This window comes from Quercus lobata, chromosome 6, assembly GCF_001633185.2.
Source record: "Quercus lobata isolate SW786 chromosome 6, ValleyOak3.0 Primary Assembly, whole genome shotgun sequence".
Classification (NCBI taxonomy): Eukaryota; Viridiplantae; Streptophyta; class Magnoliopsida; order Fagales; family Fagaceae; genus Quercus; species Quercus lobata.
In genome coordinates, this window is record NC_044909.1 from 34,698,827 (window position 1) to 34,720,768 (window position 21,942).

Sequence of the window (21,942 nt, forward strand, 5' to 3'; positions counted from 1 at the left end):
GGCTTGAATTTCATTGATTTCCTTTCTTACCTTCTGAATCTCTTCCGCTTTCCCACGTAAGTTGTCCCAAAATTCCAATTGTTGGAGCCTTTCCTTTTTTTGTTTCAGCACTTTGTTAATGTTACCAAACTCCTTCCAATTCCAGTCCTGCAATTGTTTTTGGCATCTTTTAATTCCATCTATTATACCACACTTTGCCTCAACCCAACCCGGCTCCCATGCCTCTTCCACAATCTCTCTACACCTCTCTTCCCTTGTCCACATGGCTTCAAAAAAGAAACACTTCCTTCCTTGCCTTTGAGGCTGTTTATGCTTGAGAGTAAGCATTAACATACAATGGTCTGATACGGACATTGCCACGTGCCTCACTCTCACCTCAGGAAATAAATCCATCCATTCTTCCGTCGCCACCATACGGTCTAGCCTAATCTTTGTCCGCTGCTCACCCCCCCCCCATCACACGAGGTATATTTTTGCCCTATGAAGCCTAAATCAAAAAGCTCGCATCTGTTCAAACACTCCCTTAACTCCTCCATCTGTTTAGCATCTCTGTCCAGCCACCCAATTTTCTCGTTTGAGTGAGTGATTTCATCGAAATCACCAAACACAATCCATGGCATAGAATACTGATTTTTGAGAATTTCCAACAATTGCCAAGAGATAAAGCATTTATCTGCATCGGGGTGCCCGTAAAAACCCATTGCTCTTCATGGAGTTGGTACCGAGCTCCCATGGACTTCCACGTCAATATGGGAATTTGAGCAACTCCTAAATCTGATGTCTGAGCCCTTCTTCCACAACATAGCCAAACCTCCGCTTCTTCCATCGCTAGGGACCATGATACCTTGCGTATACTCTAATTTGTTTTGGATCCCCTTCATTTGCCTTCCCCTATTTTCGTTTCTGCTAGGAAGATCAACAGTGGGTCTTTTGATCTCACCTTATCGGCGAGTGTCTAAACTGCTAGGGCTGCCCTAAGGCCTAGGTAGTTCCATGCCAAGATTGTCATGAGGCTCAGCGATGCTGCCCCCAGCAACCGCCTCTCCACCAACCTTTTGTTCTTTCTCATCTTTAGTTTAACAGGTATGTTTCCCTACCTTTCTGCGTTTTTGTTCTAGCATGTTAGGGTCTAATTCACAGAGTGGGGTTGGGCCCTCACGCTTTGAAACTTTGTGGCCTTTTATTTCACATTTTTTCTCTTTTTTCACTTCATGGGCTAGCCGTTTCCAGTGCCTGTTATTTGGGCCAATTTTTTCTACAGTCCAACCCTCTGCCCCATCATAAGACATAGCCAAAGGGCCTGGTTCAGCTTCCAGACATAATGGGCTTTATGATCTGCGAAAGATACTTGGGCTTGGCGCAAAGTTCTTTTTTACATTTTTCCCTTTCACGTGATCTTCACTTTTTTTCCCACTGCATACCCTCTGCGTCTTTTGTCTGGTCTTTGGATTGGTCCAATTTCTTCTTTTCTACCTCTACCTTCTTTCCATCTTGTTTTTCCACCACTTCATTGACCCTCCCATTTTTGTGTAAGCTCTCTGTTACTCTACCCAACTCCTTATCTTTTGCTTTTGTTTATGTCAGGGGGCGCTGCTCTATGAATGGCAGACCCACCTCATAAGCCCCACTAGCCTCCCCTGTCACCTCATGTGTCTTGTTCATCGCCGACCTCCTTCCCGGTTCGATGCCGGCGTTCCACTGGCCTAAAGTTGTGTCTGTTCCTCTCCCTATACCAGCCTTTGGTGACTCCTACATATATCTTCTCATTATTTCTCCCCTCATCCATGCTCCGTACTGTAGCTCTTCATTCTCAGTCCGATTGTTGCATTCACCTTGGTTAGGGCAGTCTTTCAATGCGTGGCTAAAGAGGCCACACCGATAATAGAAATTAGAGAGTCTCTCATATTTGAAATTGACCCACCTACTTTCCCCACCCTCAACGGTGATCTTTTTACCCCGGACCAGTTTCTTGGCTACATTAAGTCGCACCCTCACCCTTAGACATCTTCCCCATTGAACCCCAGAGTCTTGGACGTCTACCTCCATCACCTCGCCCAGCTTGGCCCTGATAGCCCATCCTATTTCCCTCGTTCTACAATTCAGAGGGAGGTTGAAAATATGAACCCAAAATGGTGCCCACTTGATCTCTATTTCCTTTGGGGTTAGCTTTCCATCAAATTCTTGGATTAGAACCAACTGCTTCTCAAAACTCCATAGACACATTTCCATTACCTTTTTCTTATACCTTCCATCCCCAAATTCCACTAGGAATAGATCCTCCTTAACCTCAAAAATTTGTATGCCCTTGTTTGGCTACCAAAGCATTCTCATATTTTTCCTAAGTGCATCAAGACTTATACTTTTGTGAGCCATAATCCTCATCACCACAATTTTTCCCTAATTCCTTTGCAATCCTTGTACTGTTCACATCAAGCTTGATAACTTCATCTTCTTCCTCTGTAAAGGAAAGTTTACTCCATAACACCTCAATCTCCTCTGCCATGATAACTTCGTCTAGACCTTTCCTTGAAAACAAAAGAGGACTCCTTTTAGAAGGGAGGACTGCCACAAGCCCTCACACTATAGGGGGCATACTCACTCTTGCAAAAAAAACTACAAGACACTCAACTGCTGCTACATGCACTCAGGCATGAAAGCACTCAGTACCTAATACTTAGGAACGAAACTTAACATGTACTACATTTCAAGGATTTTTGCCTAGATATTATTTACTTTTTAAAAAAGGGGTAAATTATAGTTTTGGACAATTGAATATGGTCCTTGTTTGATTTTGGTCCCTATTGAGGACTTTTATTTTTATTTTTATTTTTATTTTTATTTATAGTTGGATGTTGCAATTTCATTAGTTAACTCTTATCAACTCATCACATTTTATGAAGAAAATGAATGGATTTTGGGATAAGCTTTTTTTAAAACCCAAAAGATGCCAATTTCAAACAACTACTGGTTTGGGTCCTTTGCCCAAAATTTTCTTGTGCATAATAGGTTGGGCTTATGGCCCACATTTCTTCACTTCTTGAAATGGACTCACGGACCACTTTTTTATACTCCTTAGATTGAGTTCAGAACCTTGTTTGATTTACATTATTGAATGAGCTTATAACCTGCACTTCTCTTGCATCTCAAAATGGGCTCAAGGCCCGAATTTTGCTAGTTCATGAATTGGATTCACAACTCACAATCTTATCAACATTAATCGGTGGGCCCATGACCATACCTCTCTTCAAAAATAAGAATTGCACTGAAGCCCTTTTTTTTTTTTCCTTCAATAAATCAAGGCTCACAACCCATTTTTAGTTTGGTTTTGGAAGAAATATGGGGTTTTTTCTTTTCCTCATGTTTCACCGAATAGGCTCCCCTAATAAAGGCTCATATTTATGCAAAACGGATTTTTGGAGAAACTTCCAGTCAATTGCATAAATTGGGTTACAAATCATGAGGCCCATTTACATATTTTAAAAGACCTAAGCCTTAACAGGTAAATAATGAACTTGGGCTAATTAAATAGTCACTCACTTGGTAAGGCTATTAATGTCACTACAAGACAAATATTGAGTGGAGATGGGGAGAGTGCACAATTCATGTATACAAATTACCTTCTTAGTGAAAATGAGAGAAGAGGTTCACAAGCACAAGGATTTTGGTTCTTCACTGATTCAAGTGAATCAATTATATATTGACAAATTAATTATTGATAGACAATTTAGGAGCATTTCTCTAATGATGTCCTACGCAATGGCTTAAGTTAAGCGGCTTGGCTAGGCCTAGGGCCAACATTGTGATGACAACTTATAGAAGTTTGTGTTACAATCGAAAATACTAATAAGAGATAACTTATTTTTTCAACTGAGAAGGAAAACAGTGATGGCATTGGTATTTCAAGCAAATGATAGGTCATTTATTCAACTTCTTTTTATATATTATTCGTACACATTATTCATTTCATATTTTAAATGTGAACACTAATAATAATAAAAATGTACACATATTACATATGAATTATGGATGTTATTTGTATGAAGTGTCAAAAAAAGAGTTTGATAAAATGATCTTTCTAAAGTATATTTATTAATATAAAATATTAATAGCTTGATGATATTCACTTTATCACTTATTTTTATTACTCATTTGTCATATCCAAATTTTTTACTCATACCTCAATGTCATGGTTTTTTTTCCGTCGTCTTGTGAACATATTGATTCTTTATTCATTATAATACATATTCCTAGAAATTTTAATTTTATGCTAAAATTAGCTTTGCAGGTGAGATGCTTTTCTTTTTCCAGCAAGCAAACATATAGATGATTTTTCTTAAATTTGGCTGCAAAATTACATTTAAATCCATAGTCAATACTGGATAATAGTTAGTATCTCATCAAATCGTTTATATATATATATATATATATTTTTTTTTTTTTTGATATAAAGCTTTGGCTTGTATTCATCAAACAAAAGAAATTGGATTACAACAAAGATGACAGAGGCAACGAACAAGAAACTACCCATTACAATCAGCTTGAATCAGCTCAACCAAAACAGAAGGATAATCCCCTACCCATACCTGGGAAGCTTCACTAACTCTAGCTATATGAGCTAACTCATGGGCAACTTTGTTGTACTTCCTTTTCAAATGTTTGATCTTCCAACTAGAGAAAGAACTCAGCAAAGCAAGAATTCCTTGATACAAATGACCGAGACTACCATCCACAAACTTCGCAGTAATATCACTGACAGTAGATACAACATCTGACTCAATTATAACTTGAGATATCTTCATGTTACGAGCAAGTAAAATTCCGGCCTCCACAACAAGAGCTTCCACTTCAGCTACTGAAAAATGGCCTTGGAAATATTTGCAGCAAGCTGCTGTAACTGCCCCACAAGAGTCTCTAATAATAGCCCCAACATTAGAGTTTCTCCCATCCACCGATGTCGCCCCATCAACATTCACCTTGAATACTCCAGAAGGCGGAGGAGTCCACCCACCATATTCAGCATCTTGATTCTTTTTCAACGCCACCCTTGCCATCCTATACTCATGAAGATATCTAATGGCAAAACCCCAAATATGGCTCGGCAATCTACAAATTGACTAAAAAACAACTGAATTTCTGTTATGCTATATCGACCAAGCAACGCCAAAAAACATTTCAAGATCTCGGACTGTTCTTTTATCAAGGATTTGTAGCGCAACATCAAAAACATCATACAGCTCCTGCCCATTCTCATCAAAATGGATATCCCAACAGTCCCCAACCCTCTTCGCCACTACAACGAATGATAGAGTGAAAAATTGACTCCATCTCTCTTCCGCAGCAAGGACACAAATCAATCTCTCCAATACCTCTCTTCTTCAAATTCACCATAGTTGGAAGGGCATCTACACATGCTTCCAAGCAAAGATTTTGATCTTTGATAGAATATTTAGGTGCCAAACCTTCTTCCACAACCGCTCCCTAGGATCCCCGCAAGAGCTTTCTCCTTCTTCAGACGAATCCACCATATTGAGAGCTACATAGTAAGCACTTTTGACGGTAAAAACACCCTTCATATTTCCAGCCCAAATAATTTTGTCCTCAGGAAGATTATAACTAATTGGGATATTAAGAATCGTTTTTGCTTCAAAGGGCAAGAATATTGACTTAACAAGATTAGCCCTCCATCATCTAGTGTCATAATCTATTAGAGCCGAAACCATGGGATAATCATCAAAACTACAAGGTGGAGAGACCACCTTATAAGTTGTGGGGGTAGGTAGTCACTTGTCTTTCCATATATGGATTAACTTTCCATTGTCAACTCTCCAACGCGAACCCCTTTTAATAACCTCAAGCCCTTGCATTATGCTCCTCCAAGCATAGGATGGTCTAGATCCCAAACTAGCATTGAGGGCATCTCCATGGGGATAGTATTTAGCTTTATAAACTCAAGCTACTAGAGAGTTTGGGTTCATGAGAAGCCTCAAACCTTGCTTTGCTAGCATGGAAAGATTGAAAGCCTGAAGGTTTCTAAAGCCCATCCCACCCTAAAGCTTAGATTTGCACAACCGCTTCCAACTCACCCACGCAATTCTTGACTCCTGTCCATGTTGCCCCCACCAAAACTTTCTCATCATACCCTCTATATCATCACACAATCCCTTTGGTAATTGAAAACAACTCATAGTATACGTAGGGATAGCCTGGGCCACCTCCTTAATGAGGATCTCTCTACCCTCTATAGACAGAAGTTTTTCCTTCCACCCCGCCAACTTTCTTCCCACCCTTTCTTTAATCACTGCAAAAACTTCATTCTTTGATTTTTCCAATAATAGAGGGGAGACCCAGATACTTACCATGCCGAGAATCTTGCATAGGCCCTAAAATCTCCAAAGCCTCATTTTTCTTTTCCTCCTCCGTGTTGGCACTAAAGAAAACAGAGGACTTATTTGTATTGATTTTCTGACCAGAGGCCGCTTCATACAAATGAAGAATTTCAATCAACTGTTGACATTCCTGGCTATTGGCTTTACAAAAAAGTAAACTATCATCCGCAAAGAAGAGATGTGTAATCTTAAGGCAACCTCTGCAAATGGATAAGCCATTGATCATGATTTCTTACAGCCTTACTAATAAGAGAAGAAAGACCATCTGCACAAAGTAAGAACAAATAAGATGATAGGGGATCTCCTTGACGAAGACCCCTCAATGGAATAATGTTACCATAAGCTACACCATTAATAAGCACAGAGTAGGAAACAGAAGTAATGCAACGCATGATCATACAAATCCAGCTATCATGAAAGCCCAATTTTTTCATAACCTATTTAATGAAGCCCCATTCCACCCTATCATAAGCCTTACTCATATCCAATTTAATTGCCATATAGCAATCCTTACCATCTCTTTGTGGTCTAGATAGTGCATGAGCTCAAAGGCTATAAGAACATTATCAGTTATAAGCCTTTCAGAAAGAAAGATAATTTGATTTTCAGATATTATATAAGGGAGGACTAATTTGAGGCAATTTGCTAAGACTTTAGAGATAAGTTTATAGATCACATTGCTTAGACTAATTGGTCTAAAGTCTGTCATTTTAGCTGGATTGTTAGTTTTTGAGATAAGTGTAATGAAGGTTTTATTTATATTAGTGATAGAAATATTGGAATTTAAAACATTTAAAACCATTCCCACAACATCATTACACACAATATCCCAATATTTTTTTTATAAAAGATAGCTGACATATCATCTGGGCCGAGAGACTTGGTCGGATGCATCTGCTTTAGGGCAGCTTCAATCTCATCTCTTGTGAACTACTTGATCAAACATTGATTCATTTCATCTGAGACTTTAGGATCAATAGCTTCAACCACCTCCAGAATCTTATCAGGATGGGAAGTCATATAAAGTTTCTCAAAATATGAAACAGCCACTTCAGCCACCTCCAAAGCTGACTCTCTCCAAATCCGCCTATCATCCATAAGCTTGGAGATGGTATTTTTCTTTTTTCTCCCGGAGGCCTTTGTGTGAAAATACTTTGTATTGCGATCCCCAAGACCCATCCATTGAACCTTAGACCTTTGTTGCCACATAATCTCTTCACAATCTAGCAAGTCATTAATTTCCTTTCTGAGCTTATTAATTTCACAACCATTACTTCCATCATGATCTCTCAACACTAACTCATTAAGGGCTTTCCTTTTATTCTAAATCTGCCTTGGGACCAAACCAAATGCTGACCTGTTCCACCTTGATAATTCATCAGCACACTGCCTAAGTCCCACCACCATGCCATTCGGATTATACAAATTTACACTATCATTCCAAGCTGCCCTGATAATATCCTTGCATTCATCTTTTCTCGTCCACATTGCTTCAAATTGAAACCTTCTTTTCCGGGGACTTTGCGAAACAATGGAATCCGTGATTAAGAGCACACAATGGTTACTGGCAGATTCCACTAGATGATGTACTCTCATATCCTTGTAGTGATCACTCCATTCCTTCGTAACCAGAGCATGATCCAACCGAAGATACATCCTATTTCTTCCTTCTTGCATATTGCACCATGTGAACTCTGAACCACAAAACACAGGATCCATAAACCTACAACAATCAATTGCTTCCCTAAAATCATCCATCTGTCTCTGAGATCTTTGAGTTCCCCCCATTTTTTCTCCAGCTGACACAATTTCATTAAAATCCCCGAAACACAGCCACGGAAGCTGAAACTTTTTACTAAGAGCTTTTAATAAATCCCATGACTCCTTCCTTCTATGGACCTCAAGATTTCCATAAAGCCCAGTAATTTGCCATTTAAACCCTGAATCTTCAGTAATAATGGCATCAATATGCCTATCTGAGTAGCTCTGAACATCAACAATGATTTCCTTCTTCCACAAAAAAGCCAAGCCTCCACTTCTTCCATGACTTAGAATAACTAAACCATTAATAAAACCAACACTCACCTTCTTCTTCTCCATGCTCTTCTTTTTTAGCTTTGTTTCCGATAAGAAAACAAAATCGAGATCCCATTGTTGCACAAGGTTGCGCAACGCTCGAACTGACCGAGGGTTCCCGAGCCCTTGGCAGTTCCATCCTAAGGTCCTCATTTTTCTTGGCAGTGCTGCTTAGCAGTCACCGCCATTTCGTTAAGAAAATCTGAGCTATTATTGCAACTTTCCCCTCTACGTACCTTCTTCTGAACTCTTCCTTCAGCTTCTGATAAATCCTCAAGGCATTCCCTTCTTTTATTTCCCACATTCAGACCCTTAAGCCCCATATCCTCTTCTTAGGCTTTACCTTTCTCTCTAGCAATTTTTTTCCACTTACCTCTAATTATGGGTTCATTTTCAGATTCTAAACTTAAGCCCATTCCGCTTGGGTGACACTCTTTATGGGTCTCATTTATAGCTTTAATTGGGCTGGACATTTCAGGCCCTTCACTACAAGGCCCAACGTTTTTAAAAGTATCAGCTGACATAGCATCCTCCCACGGTTTGGATAGCCCTCCAGCCAAACTGATATTAGTTTTGTTCTCTTCTAACCGAGCTTCCTGACCAACTTGTAACCCACGTGCTGCCCCATCAGCCTTGTCCCATTCGTTCAGGCTATCACCCACACTCAGATTTGAAATTAGATCCTTTATCAGTGTCTCAAAGCTCACAGCCCTCTTCACCACTAACCCATTGCTACTATTCCGGCCATCAACTACGTCATCCTTTGAAAAAACTGAAGGACCAGAATTTGCCACCGTACCTTCTGGCCGAAAGCTGGACCGATCACCCTTCACACTGTCCGAACTTCCACCGTCCAAGCCTTTTCCTTTTTTCATTTCTACTTCTTACCACACTTCCAGCTCTTAGCCATTCTCCATACTGCCTCTCTTTCACACCTCCATATGGCTCACATGGCAATGCTTATCATCATGCCCAAGAATTCCACAAATATAACAAAAGGTAGGGAGACGTTCATACCTGAAAATGATTAAGCATCGCTCTCCCTCTGTGTTGGTGATGTTCCCCCCTCTTCTAAGAGGCTTATCAATGGGTATCTCTATCCGAACCCTCATAAACTTTGCTTGCTCTGTCTGTAGCGACCTTTTATCCACTTCAAGAACTCTGCCAAGTCTACTTCCTATATCTTTCCCAGCATCTTCAGACATATATTCAAATGGTAAACCCCAAACTTGAACCCAAAAAGGAGCATGGGTAAAAGAAATATTTGATACTGTTAACCCCTTCCTCCACCAACATAAAAGGAGAAGATTATTCTCAAAGTTCCACGGACCACTTCTTTCAACCCACTCCAACTGACACAATGAACCAAACTTAAATTGCCATACATTATTCCCCACCTCCATGATCCTTAAATCCAATCCCATCTTCCACACTGTCTTTAGAGTATTCTTGAAAGCTCTTTGATTTTGTTGTCGGTCAGTGAGGAGGCGCCCAAAGAGGCTTAACGCACATTCTTCAAGAAGCTCTGCTCTAGCAACATTTGTAATAACTATATCATCTGCCTCCACTTTTGTTAGTTGTAGCTTTTGAAAATTATTCAAAACCTCTTGCTCCATGGATTTGCACTGCATAGGCTACTACCCAAACCAGCTTGGATGAGTAGGCCAAGAAAAGACCCTTTACAGAAAAAACAAAGGGAGAGACAATCTCTATCTAGAGAGAGAAAACGTACGCTCCTACAAAGGGAGAGAAAGAGTTTCATCAAATCGTATATGCTCCAAAATAAACGACATTATAAATAAGTAGAAACAAATTTTTTTCCATGTTTTTCTTATTCTTCTTTCAAAGTCTATTTAATGTCGATTATACACCTTAACTCTTCATCGATTATTGATGAGGAAGTCTAACAAAGATTCTGGGGGATTTCTTTTGGCTACATGGGATAGCAAAAAGCATGTGTTTGTTTGCCTTTTTGTTTATCATTTCCGTTGAGAATACAAAAGGGAGTAAATAATGGATACAGAGAATAATGGACACTGTATATCCTAACAATTGATTATTCTGATTCTTGATGGTTATATATATATATATATATATATATATATTTAACGAACATTTTATAGCGGATATCTAATTGAAAAATGCTGCCCAGATCAGTTCCCTTTTCCAGCATTCAATTTGGTTTAATTTCTAGCCCTTTTTTTTTGGAAGGATTTAATTTTTAGCTTGGTTAAATAGTTACAGGTTATTACTAAACAATAAATAATTAAATAAAACACGTGCTATACGTTGCAGAAAATAGCACATCAATCCAACTATGATACAATGATACTGTTGCATATCAATACATTTTTTTTTTTTGGTTGCATCACATGTATGCATTTTTCCTCTCTCAGAATGTGGATCTCTTTATTCTCAACCAAAAAAAAAAAAAAAATGTGGATCTCTTGATCGTATGAGATTCCTCACATTTGTAAGAGAGGGAGATATCTTCTCTCTTAGCATGCATAGAACTCACTCATACAAATCATTTGTTCAATTCACTTCTATGCATGACTAATCATAGACTATAACCTAATCAGAAATCATAGAACACATTAATTACTGATGTTAACTTTTTCATGTTGTTGGATTATGTGGCCAAATAGCCCACAATGTGTGCAGTGGTTAAATATTATTTTATATGAAAAAGAACATTGCACAATATTGTATATTATAAATAAGATAATTATGAATAGCTAGCCGCAGACCCACACGATACGTGGGAATATAAATATTACGTAAAGAGGTGTAATACATACATATATATATATATAAAACCATTACTTCAAGTATTGTCTATTTTATATATATATATATATATATAAAGAAAAAGATTTTTACAAGTATTTTTTTTTAGATCTTTTTATCTCTACAAATATATCATTTTATTATTATTATTTTTTTATATTTGATTAATATTTTTTTAAGGTGAACCATATTGTTCTAACTTCTATTATAGTGTATTATATTTGCTTAATATACAACTAAACTTTATAGATTGAATTGAGAGTTATAAAAGCATAACAGGAGGTGTAAAAGTTGAAGAAGAGGCAAATTATAAAAAAGTGTAAGGAAATATAACGGTAAAATAGTGGGGAGATAAATAGGCAAAAAAGAAAGGGAAAAGTTTGAAGAAATGTAACAGTAGGTGTGTGAACTATTAGGAAGAAGAAAAGTTTTTTTTTTTTTTTTTTTTGGTTGAAAATAGGGGAAGAAAAGTTTAAATAGAGAAAATAAAATATAAAAAATAAATGAATGATGTGGCTGCTGATGTGGCTCAACAGGAGCGTAACAATAATAAATACTACGCTTCAACTTTTAATAATATATAGATGAAAATGCATGTTTGACTATGATTGACAATGTGAAGTTTGACTCAGTTGAGATTTCTTAGGGCATGTTTGGTAGACTATAATAGGCGTTGTAATATAATAATTATTCCTATGGTTTAGTTATTCTTTAGTTTGATTATATTTTTATTACAATGAATAATCATTCTTTATGAATAACTATTCTTCAAATTGGGAAATAACTATTCCTCTTTAAAATGTTGTATTAGCTATTCCTTAGTAAGTGCAATAATTTCAAAACTTAATATATTTCTAAGTAAACAAACTTTCCATATACATCTAACAATTATAAAAATAAAAAATCATAAGAAATAACACATATCTCTCTTAAATTTAAAAATAACGATTTTTAAGGAAATACAATTGTATGTGTAGGATCACGATTCGTGGCGGACCGTAACAGTGTCGGGTTCGCACGTAAAACGGCCCTAACAATATCATTTGTAGAGCGTGGGTTTGAAAGGCTAGGCCTTGATCGAGAGGCGATGGGTTTTTCATGGCGTTCATACAAGGTTAAACGATCGTCACCCCTAGAGTACTTCTCCTGGAGGTGGGCTAGGAGGCTCTTGTTTTTGGCCATTTTTTCCCAGCCCTTTCCCAAAGTTACTTAGTTTTCCTTTTATACTCGCCTGTGTTCATTATCCTTCATCCACGTGTAGGGTCAATCTTTACATGGCTGATACTTGTCCCATCAGCCCATATTCAAAGTCGTTGAGGGTGGTTGTAAAAGCCAAAGACTGCGGCTCTGTCAGGTTCAGAGCATAGAATGGCAGCGAGAGCAGCTTTCCCTGGATATTTTAGATCTTTCGTCCTGATTTCGGTCCTATACCGTTTTTACCCTTCCTTCAGGGAGGGGAACTTTGGGTCTGCCGAGGACTGAGCCGTCCTCGGCGATATCCACAGGCTATTTTGTCGGGCTTGGGCCATAGCCCTCCTCGGCTTGGGCCTTCGGATTTTTCCCAGGTAGACGGGCCCGGCTCATAAATCATTTGGGCCCCACAATAGCCCCTCAAAACCCGGCTATCCAACCTCTTGGTTGGAAAGGGGGGTTTTGGCGATGCCAAACCTCTTCCTATGGCCCAATTAATTTGGCCTTTTAATAATGCTGGCGGCTCCTCATCTGTCCAAGAAACGCACCGGTTTATGAGGCAGCCTTTTGATTTCGCGCTTGACGCGCTTGTATCGTTTGGGCATCCTAAAACGTGCTTTTAATGACCACTATTTACGAGACTGCTTTAATTCGGCGGTTTGTTTTGATGGGGTGGAGAAACGGAACCGGCATGTTCGTGTTGGCAGATTCCTTTGGATATCTGAACCTATTAAATGTCTCCCGCTCCCCCCTCAGTATAAGAAGGAAGGGCGGAGGTTATTGTTTTTGTAAATAATTCCTTCTCATCTTTCTGAGATTTGAAATATTTGGCCTCCCCCAGGGTTCATTTTACCGAAGGGTTTACGCACTAAATCGTGATACACTTTACCATAACGACGAGCGATGCGAGAGCCAAAACCCTCTCATAAACGCCATGTTCCAATAAAGCTCATTATGGCTCAATCGGGACAGGGGTGGCGAAGACTCAAAATCAACCTCACCCTCCTTTCAGTCAAAATCCGAAGCAGGGACTCGTCACGTCAAACTTTCGGCGTGACTGAGTCGAGAACACCCATCATCAGTACCAACCGCTCTCCTATGAGCATACCTAGTATGGCTCCAGTGTGTTGGGAGTCAGGATCGAGGCAGGGACTAAGTGTCTCTACTTCTTCCCCTCTTCCTTCACTGGGGCTATTCTCCGTCTCCTTTTCTTAGTCTTCCCAGCACCAGTTCCACCCTGGTGCTTTCACTTCTCCCTCTTTTGCTCCTTTTTCTTTCCTTTCATCTCTTCTCTCTTCTTCTCCTCCTTCTTTACTCATGTCCTCCATCTTCTTCATTCATCTCCTCCATCTTCTTCATTGATTTCTTCCTTACTATTTCCTTCTCCGCCATTTCCTCCCAAAGAAGGTTCTTATCATAATATGAGCGGTATTGAGGCAAAGATTGGAGAGACTTTGAAGACGAGTTTAAAAGACGCCTGGGAGTTTACTTATCTGTACTACGGATGTAACCGTCGCTTAGGCAGTTCACATTTTGCATAGGCTCGTTCGAGCCCCTCTTTGTACATTGTAATAGTTTTTCGTATTAATAAAAATCGTTGTTATTTTATTTCGCATGTTTTGTCTCTATGCCTTTTTTTTTTTTTGGATCTACAAACGCTGCTCGGCACAATAATATAGCATCTAAATCAATGACGACTAAAACCAAAAGATTTGATAATAAAAAGATGTTACCATAACTTTAATAGAAATGCTTGGCATAATAAGGCCGATCAGTGAAGAGTCATACTTACCCCATGCTAGCCGAGGAGAAAAACGAAGGCTTGATGTCATGTATGGAACAACCATTTGAAGATATATCACCCACCAAATGAGCGGCCTTCTAATATGACTAAGTGCTGGGGCGTTCCACTCCCTTCCTTACACCTTAACTGGCCTTAACCTTTTATGGTGTTCAAGCCGTGGATGAAGTGACCTGACATTCTTACCAAGTAACCCATCTTACGAGATTCAAACCTTGTCTTATCCAAGTATTTGGTTTCCCCATTGGCAGGGATCCGAGGACCATACAAGGCCTTGGTTCTGTCCAAAACGTGTAATTTTTATAATTCTTTGTACTTGGTTTCCCCATAGGCTTGAGTCCGAGGACCATACAAGGCCTTGGTTCTGTCCAAAACTTGTAATTTTTATAATTCTTTGTACTTGGTTTCCCCATAGGCTTGAGTCCGAGGACCATACAAGGCCTTGGTTCTGTCCCTGGGCCCCTATGTTAAACGGGCCTGGTCCGCGAATTTACTGGGCCCACAAATTAAGAGGTGTCTCCATAACCTTTGATCACGCGGTACCTTTTGGCGTCCCAGTGTTCGAGGTGCACCTTCTCGAGACTCCTTTAGCCTCAGGGTTGCAGACGACGTTGGAAATCGAGCCAGAGACGTTTTGTCTGTAGCGTTCCTTGGGACGCTGCGCGAATTAAATGCCACCGGTTTACTTCTGGGTATAAATGGGATAGGGGATCACTTCACTTGCACATGAACTCTCCCGTTCCCTTCAGAACTATATTTCTTCCATATCCGCGATCCCTCTTTCTAGTGCCACTGCCCCAAAGCAAGATGTTTGAGGCTTGGATAGGGACGAAAGGTCTCCATACGCTTCAGAGGCACCGAATCCTCAAGGTGATATGGTATGGACAAGGATGGCACAGATTTAAGCCAGTCCTCCATCTTGAGGGGAGGAAGATGGTATTCCTCCTTCTTTTAATCAAAACCCGAAGCAGGTTCTGGTCATGCCAGATTTTTGGTATGTCAGAAAAAGGAATTTCCGCCATCAGCACTGTCTACTTTGTGGTAGGCAGATTTTTGCGAGGGCTTCCCAACTTCCGACTCCCTGCACCTTTTCTGTAGATGGTGTTAGCCTGAGGTCAGGTTCTTTTGCTGCCTGAGTTACGGGCGTGCCAAAGCATGGAAGAGGAATAAGGTCTCGAGGCAGAAGCCAACCTCTCCTCTGAACTGCCTCCTCGGCTTTATCTTCACTCTCTTATATTCTTCGTTACTCACGTAGTTAGCTTCGATGTAGGTTTTATTTCAGCCTTCCATTGTACACTGTACTGTTCTTTTGTCTTAATAAAATATGGGTCTATTTCTCTATACATATCTTTCTTCTCCGTAACCACTACTTTATGCATGAATATTAAGTATGAGCTTGCTCTTAATGATATTCTAGGCAGAGAAACGCCTTAACACAGATTCCTACTAGTTTAGACTTACAAATATTATCAAGTATAACAATGGTAACTTTCAATAAATTAAATTCTTGGAACTAACCGGGATAAGCGCTGAGTACTACGCGATGCATGCTAGACCAATGTCCGAGAACGATAATCTCTAAATAATTCGTCTGAAAGGGTAGCCAAGTAGCGAGGGACTTTGATTGTGCTTTTGGGTAATGAATTGCGTCGTACCGGATCAACCCCTTTGACACTAAGGACCCGAGGGCAGACCGTGGAATCCGTGCATTCGAGGTATTAACCCATTTGTGAACTAGGAATCCTCCTCGGATGGATTTTGAGGTTTACGTGCCATAGTTTTTTTTTTTTTTTAATAGTTGGTTCCTCATCCAAGTAGTTGGTTTTCCCACAGGCTTGAGTCCGAGGACTATGCAATGCCTTGGTTCTGTCCAAAACCTAGTTTTCCACATCCAGGTAGTTGGTTTTCCCACAGGCTTGAGTCCGAGGACTATGCAATGCCTTGGTTCTGTCCAAAACCTAGTTTTCCACATCCAGGTAGTTGGTTTCCCCTGAGGCTTGGGTCCGAGGACCATGCAATGCCTTGGTTCTGTCCAAAACCTAGTTTTTCATTACATCCAGGTAGTTGGTTTCCCTGAGGCTGGAGTCCGAGGACCATGCAATGCCTTGGTTCTGTCCAAAACCTAGTTTTCATTACTCCAGGTAGTTGGTTTCCCCTGAGGCTTGGGTCCGAGGACCATGCAATGCCTTGGTTCTGTCCAACACCTAGTTTTCCATCATCCAAGTAGTTGGTTTCCCCAGAGGCTTGAGTCCGTGGACCATACAATGCCTTGGTTCTGTCCAAAACCTAGTTTTCCATCATCCAAGTAGTTGGTTTCCCCAGAGGCTTGAGTCCGTGGACCATACATGCCTTGGTTCTGTCCAAAACCTAGTTTTCCACATCCAGGTAGTTGGTTTTCCTAGAGGCTTGAGTCCGTGGACCATACAATGCCTTGGTTCTGTCCAAAACCTAGTTTTCCATCATCCAAGTAGTTGGTTTCCCCAGAGGCTTGAGTCCGTGGACCATACAATGCCTTGGTTCTGTCCAAAACCTAGTTTTCCACATCCAAGTAGTTGGTTTCCCCAGAGGCTTGAGTCCGTGGACCATACAATGCCTTGGTTCTGTCCAAAACCTAGTTTTCCATCATCCAGGTAGTTGGTTTCCCCAGAGGCTTGAGTCCGTGGACCATACAATGCCTTGGTTCTGTCCAAAACCTAGTTTTCCACATCCAGTAGTTGGTTTCCCCAGAGGCTTGAGTCCGTGGACCATACAATGCCCTGGTTCTGTCCAAAACCTAGTTTTCCCATCCAAGTAGTTGGTTTCCCCAGAGGCTTGAGTCCGTGGACCATACAATGCCTGGTTCTGTCCAAAACCTAGTTTTCCATCATCCAAGTAGTTGGTTTCCCCAGAGGCTTGAGTCCGTGGACCATACAATGCCCTGGTTCTGTCCAAAACCTAGTTTTCTCTTTGCACGGGGCCTTGGCTGGCCTTTAGCTTTAGGAGAGTTAGCTACTCAGCCAAGCCCCTTGAGTTTATCTATACGGTTAACGTTACCAAGCGCCTAGTTTGTTCTTTACGAGGAGCTTTAGCTTTTAGGGGAATTAGCTCCTCAGCCAAGCCCCTCGTCAAGAAACGTAGCCCCTAGTGAGATTTTATACCTGAACTCTATAACCAACGATTAGAAATAACAGAGGAACTGTTTCAACCTACCACCTGCGCCAACACGCAAGCCTTTCCCACAGACGGCGCCAATTGTAGGGTCATGATTCGTGGCGGACCGTAACAGTGTCGGGTTCGCACGTAAAACGGCCCTAACAATATCATTTGTAGAGCGTGGGTTTGAAAGGCTAGGCCTTGATCGAGAGGCGATGGGTTTTTCATGGCGTTCATACAAGGTTAAACGATCGTCACCCCTAGAGTACTTCTCCTGGAGGTGGGCTGGGAGGCTCTTGTTTTTGGCCATTTTTTCCCAACCCCTTCCCAAAGTTACTTAGTTTTCCTTTTATACTCGCCTGTGTTCATTATCCTTCATCCACGTGTAGGGTCGATCTTTACATGGCTGATACTTGTCCCATCAGCCCATATTCAAAGTCGTTGAGGGTGGTTGTAAAAGCCAAAGACTGCGGCTCTGTCAGGTTCAGAGCATAGAATGGCAGCGAGAGCAGCTTTCCCTGGATATTTTAGATCTTTCGTCCTGATTTCGGTCCTATACCGTTTTTACCCTTCCTTCAGGGAGGGGAACTTTGGGTCTGCCGAGGACTGAGCCGTCCTCGGCGATATCCACAGGCTATTTTGTCGGGCTTGGGCCATAGCCCTCCTCGGCTTGGGCCTTCGGATTTTTCCCAGGTAGATGGGCCCGGCCCATAAATCATTTGGGCCCCACAGTATGAATAAGAAATTTCCTAAAATAAATGTTAAGTTTCATTCTAATGTTATAACTCACAACTAAACTAATGAATAGGTTTAGTTATTACATTATAACACATTTTATTCCTAATAATAAATATTACAATTCCTGTCGTAATCCTCATTCAGTGTACCAAACGTACCCTTAGAAATAATGAGTTGTGGGTGGAGACAATAAGATAGATAAAAGAGCAGACTTAACCTTCAAATAAATGTTAGAGATTTTAATATTTTGTGTTGTAATTTATAGGAACTGAAATGAATGTTAAGCAATTTTTATGGGTCTTTAAATAACCCATTTGAGCTCTTTCAAAAAGTGAATAAACACACGAGAATCCTTTGGGAAAAAACCAATGGCAATCTAAACACTATTCTCTCTTATCTCTCTCATTCATTTAATTGTACGTTTAAATATTCATTGTTTTACTAAAAAAGAGTTCTATTTTAATTTTGCTTCATCTACCACCGCACACTCTTGGTGCAATGGTGACTTTACAAGTATAAATGTTTGTGACGTGTGGGGGGTAAAGGTCGGGGTTCAAGTCTCCAAAAAAGAGTTTCACATACATATATACTTAAATTAGATTATAGTAGAAATTTTATTTTGTATCAAAAAAAATTTTGCTTCATATGCCACAAACCATTGAAGGGTACCAAAGCGAGAAAGAGTAGTAAAAAATTGTTTTTAAAAAAAAAGAGTAGTAAAATAAACTTTTTCCTGTTTGTGGGATCCTTCACATACAATCATAAACGGACCTTTGGCTCTTACTCCTTGGAAGTTGGAACAACTCATAGCTTTACCTCTTAGTTACGTACTCAACTCTTTTTTCTTTTCTTTTTTTCTTTTTTCATGTGGAAAAAATTCCATTAATAACTGAAATTGAGATACAACAAAGCAGAAGCACAAACACAAGTCTTAGCTACAGTCCAGATGGATAAGGTGTTGGACCATCGGAGGAGAACAACCCTTCCAAACTCTTTTGCTACGTACTCAACTCTTTTGCTTTAGTTTTATGAGATACTATATTTCTCTTTCCTTTTTTATGTCTGTGTCGGATTCAATGGCTGAAGCTGGTTCAGCCTTCGCTAACAGAATGGAAGTACTAGTGCCTGAACGTATCAAGCTGCACTTAGCCATGATTGTCTGCCAATTAGGTTATGCGGGGAACCATATTATTATGAAGATTGCACTTAACATGGGTATAAGCATGCTTGTTTTGCCAGTTTATAGGAACATCGTCGCTCTGGTTGCACTGGTTCCTTTTGCATATTTCTTAGAGAAGTACGCGGTTAAGCTTATATTACATATTTATAAGGTGTTCCATGTTTTGAGCTTTATTTTCTTTGTCATTCTTATTCTTTTTTGTATATATATAATATAGGAGAAACAGACCACCAATAAGTGCTTCTCTTTTGTTACAATTCTTCTTCCTTGGCCTTATTGGGTAAGTTTCTTTTTCTTTCTTTTTTAAATAGCTTCTAGATGAATATATGATTGAAAGAGTTTATCCCAAATACAATTTTGGCTTTCAATTCCGGCAGAGTAACATGTAACCAAGGATTCTATCTTCTGGGTTTGAGCAACACATCAGCCACCTTTGCTTCAGCAACAGAGAATTCTGTTCCTGCTATAACCTTTCTCATGGCTTCCATATTCAGGCAAGTGGAATCATCAATCTTCTTTATCTCTTCCAAACTCTAAAATCCTTCAGTGAAATAAATAGTAAGGCAAACTGTTATATGATTTTGCAGAATGGAGCAAGTACACTTGGAAAGGAAAGATGGTATAGCTAAGGTGGTTGGAACTGTTTCATCTGTTGCTGGATCTCTTGTGATTACCCTTTACAGGGGACCAACCCTTTTTGGATCAAATTTACGGTCACACCAATCATATTTCTTACTTTCCTTAGGAAATGACACGGGGAAGAGTTGGAGTCTAGGTTGCATCTATCTTATTGGTCACTGCCTTTGTTGATCTAGTTGGATTGTCTTACAAACACCAGTCTTAAAGAAATATCCAGCTCGGCTTTCAAGTACCTCATACACTTACTTTTTTAGTATTTTTCAGTTTCTAGTAATAGCAGCACTCTTTGAGAAAGACTCCCAAGTCTGGATAGTTCACTCCACTGATGAAATCTTTACTATTTTCTATACGGTTAGTAAGTCTAATCGATATTAGGATTATCTGTTAATTATTTGTATCGTGTATTGCATTATTAATCAACCACATATTTCAGTATTTTGATAATAGGTTCAATCATAGCATGTTTCAAGACTATCATGACAATTTCAATAATGTTACAAATACAACTTTTTTTACAACTAATTTCATAATTGTTGAAGTAACTGACTGAGTAGTGGTGGGTCCTTGAGTTATATCCTTTGCATTGCTATGATAATTTAGAGTATGATTTTTCATTATTAAAGTAAAGCCTAATGGAATGATTGAGCAAACTGGTGATTGCAGGGATTGGTGGCTTCTGCAATGACATATGCAATACAAATGTATGTAATTGACAAGGCAGGACCAGTATTTGTTTCAGTGTATCTACCTCTACAGACCTTGCTTGTTGCTATAATAGAAGCTGTTGCTTTGGGCGAAAAATTCTACTTGGGAGGGTGGGTCTCATCAATCATCACTACAACTAGTACTACCATTCAATTTTAACCTTTTTTTTTTCCCCTGAACCTTTCTCTGCCAAAAGCTTTATCATCTATTTCTATAGTCACTCAAGGTTCAGGCCAAGTTTGGTAAGTGCCAGTCTGGAAGCCTAGTAGTGAAGCTAATTGTGTCTTCGTGCGCACAATCAGACTGAAACATTTGGGAACATGGCATGAGACTAGTCGTATTATCCCGATCATGTCAATAATGTTTGTTAGATATCATTTTTCTTTGTTCTGATGTGCAGGATTATTGGAGCAGTGTTAATTGTAGCTGGACTGTACCTTGTTGTGTGGGGAAAAAGTGAAGAGAGAAAGTTTGATGAAGAAGAGCCCTCAGTGTCTGAAAACAGTAATGGAGAAAGTTCAAGCAACGCCTCCCTCATCCAACCATTACTGTCTACATTTAGCACTTAATTAATTTTGTGACAAGAAGAGTTAGTGTATGCCCCACTGTCCATCGAAATTTTTACCAAACTTAGAAAATTAGTAATGTACCTGTTTCTCATGTGCACGGGCCCAAATGTTGGAGGAAGGCAAGCAAGGAGCCAAATAGTAATAGACTGCAATAATTGAAAAAGACAATAGTGTTCTGGGAACATGAGTTTGGGTTGTGAAACTTCTTTGTAGTTTCAACAAATGAAAAGATAGTATGATTGTGGTGAACGCTACTCATTTGACATAAAAATACATTTAAAGATGATTATATTACTGAAGATATTGCTGATATTTTGACATCAATGATTGTATTTATTGCTTTGCTGGACTCATTTTGCTCCATATAAAAAAGTCATGTACCCATGGATGTGACTCAAAATTTACTTTTCAATCATTGTAGAGAATTTCTTTTTTTTTTTTTTTTTTTTTGGCCTTCTAGAAGAAATTTTAATGGACAACTGCCAACAAATATTTTCAATTTCAGAAATGCTCTTCTTGATGACAAGCTTTATACTTAAACTTCGCAAAATTCAAATAAATTAAAACTTTAAAGTGCAAATACGTAGTTGTATAACTTAGATGCTACCAAGGCATTATAGTTGCTGCATGCTCTAGATTGACATCAAAAACGAAAAAGTAACATACCAAAAATGACCCCCGGCTTGACAATGCTCTTTGGATAATATATAGTACCTATTATCAATGGCAAGTAGT

At 39.5% G+C, this 21,942-nt stretch overlaps 1 protein-coding gene and 1 pseudogene across 1 annotated transcript; one reads left to right on the forward strand and one right to left on the reverse strand.

The window, feature by feature from the left end:
- Positions 1 to 9,391: 9,391 nt before the first annotated feature.
- LOC115950171 (uncharacterized protein At4g02000-like) lies at positions 9,392 to 10,078 on the reverse strand. Its single transcript, XM_031067412.1, has one exon. The coding sequence runs from the start codon at positions 10,076 to 10,078 to the stop codon at positions 9,392 to 9,394; it is 687 nt and encodes a 228-aa protein (XP_030923272.1).
- An 8,862-nt stretch (positions 10,079 to 18,940) lies between these two features.
- Positions 18,941 to 21,531, forward strand: LOC115994844 (annotated as a pseudogene).
- The last annotated feature ends 411 nt before the right edge of the window (positions 21,532 to 21,942 follow it).

Bases quoted from the DNA above. Each gene is read 5' to 3' on its own strand.
- LOC115950171 (XM_031067412.1), bottom strand. From the start codon at position 10,078: ATGGAGCAAGAGGTTTTGAATAATTTTCAAAAGCTACAACTAACAAAA.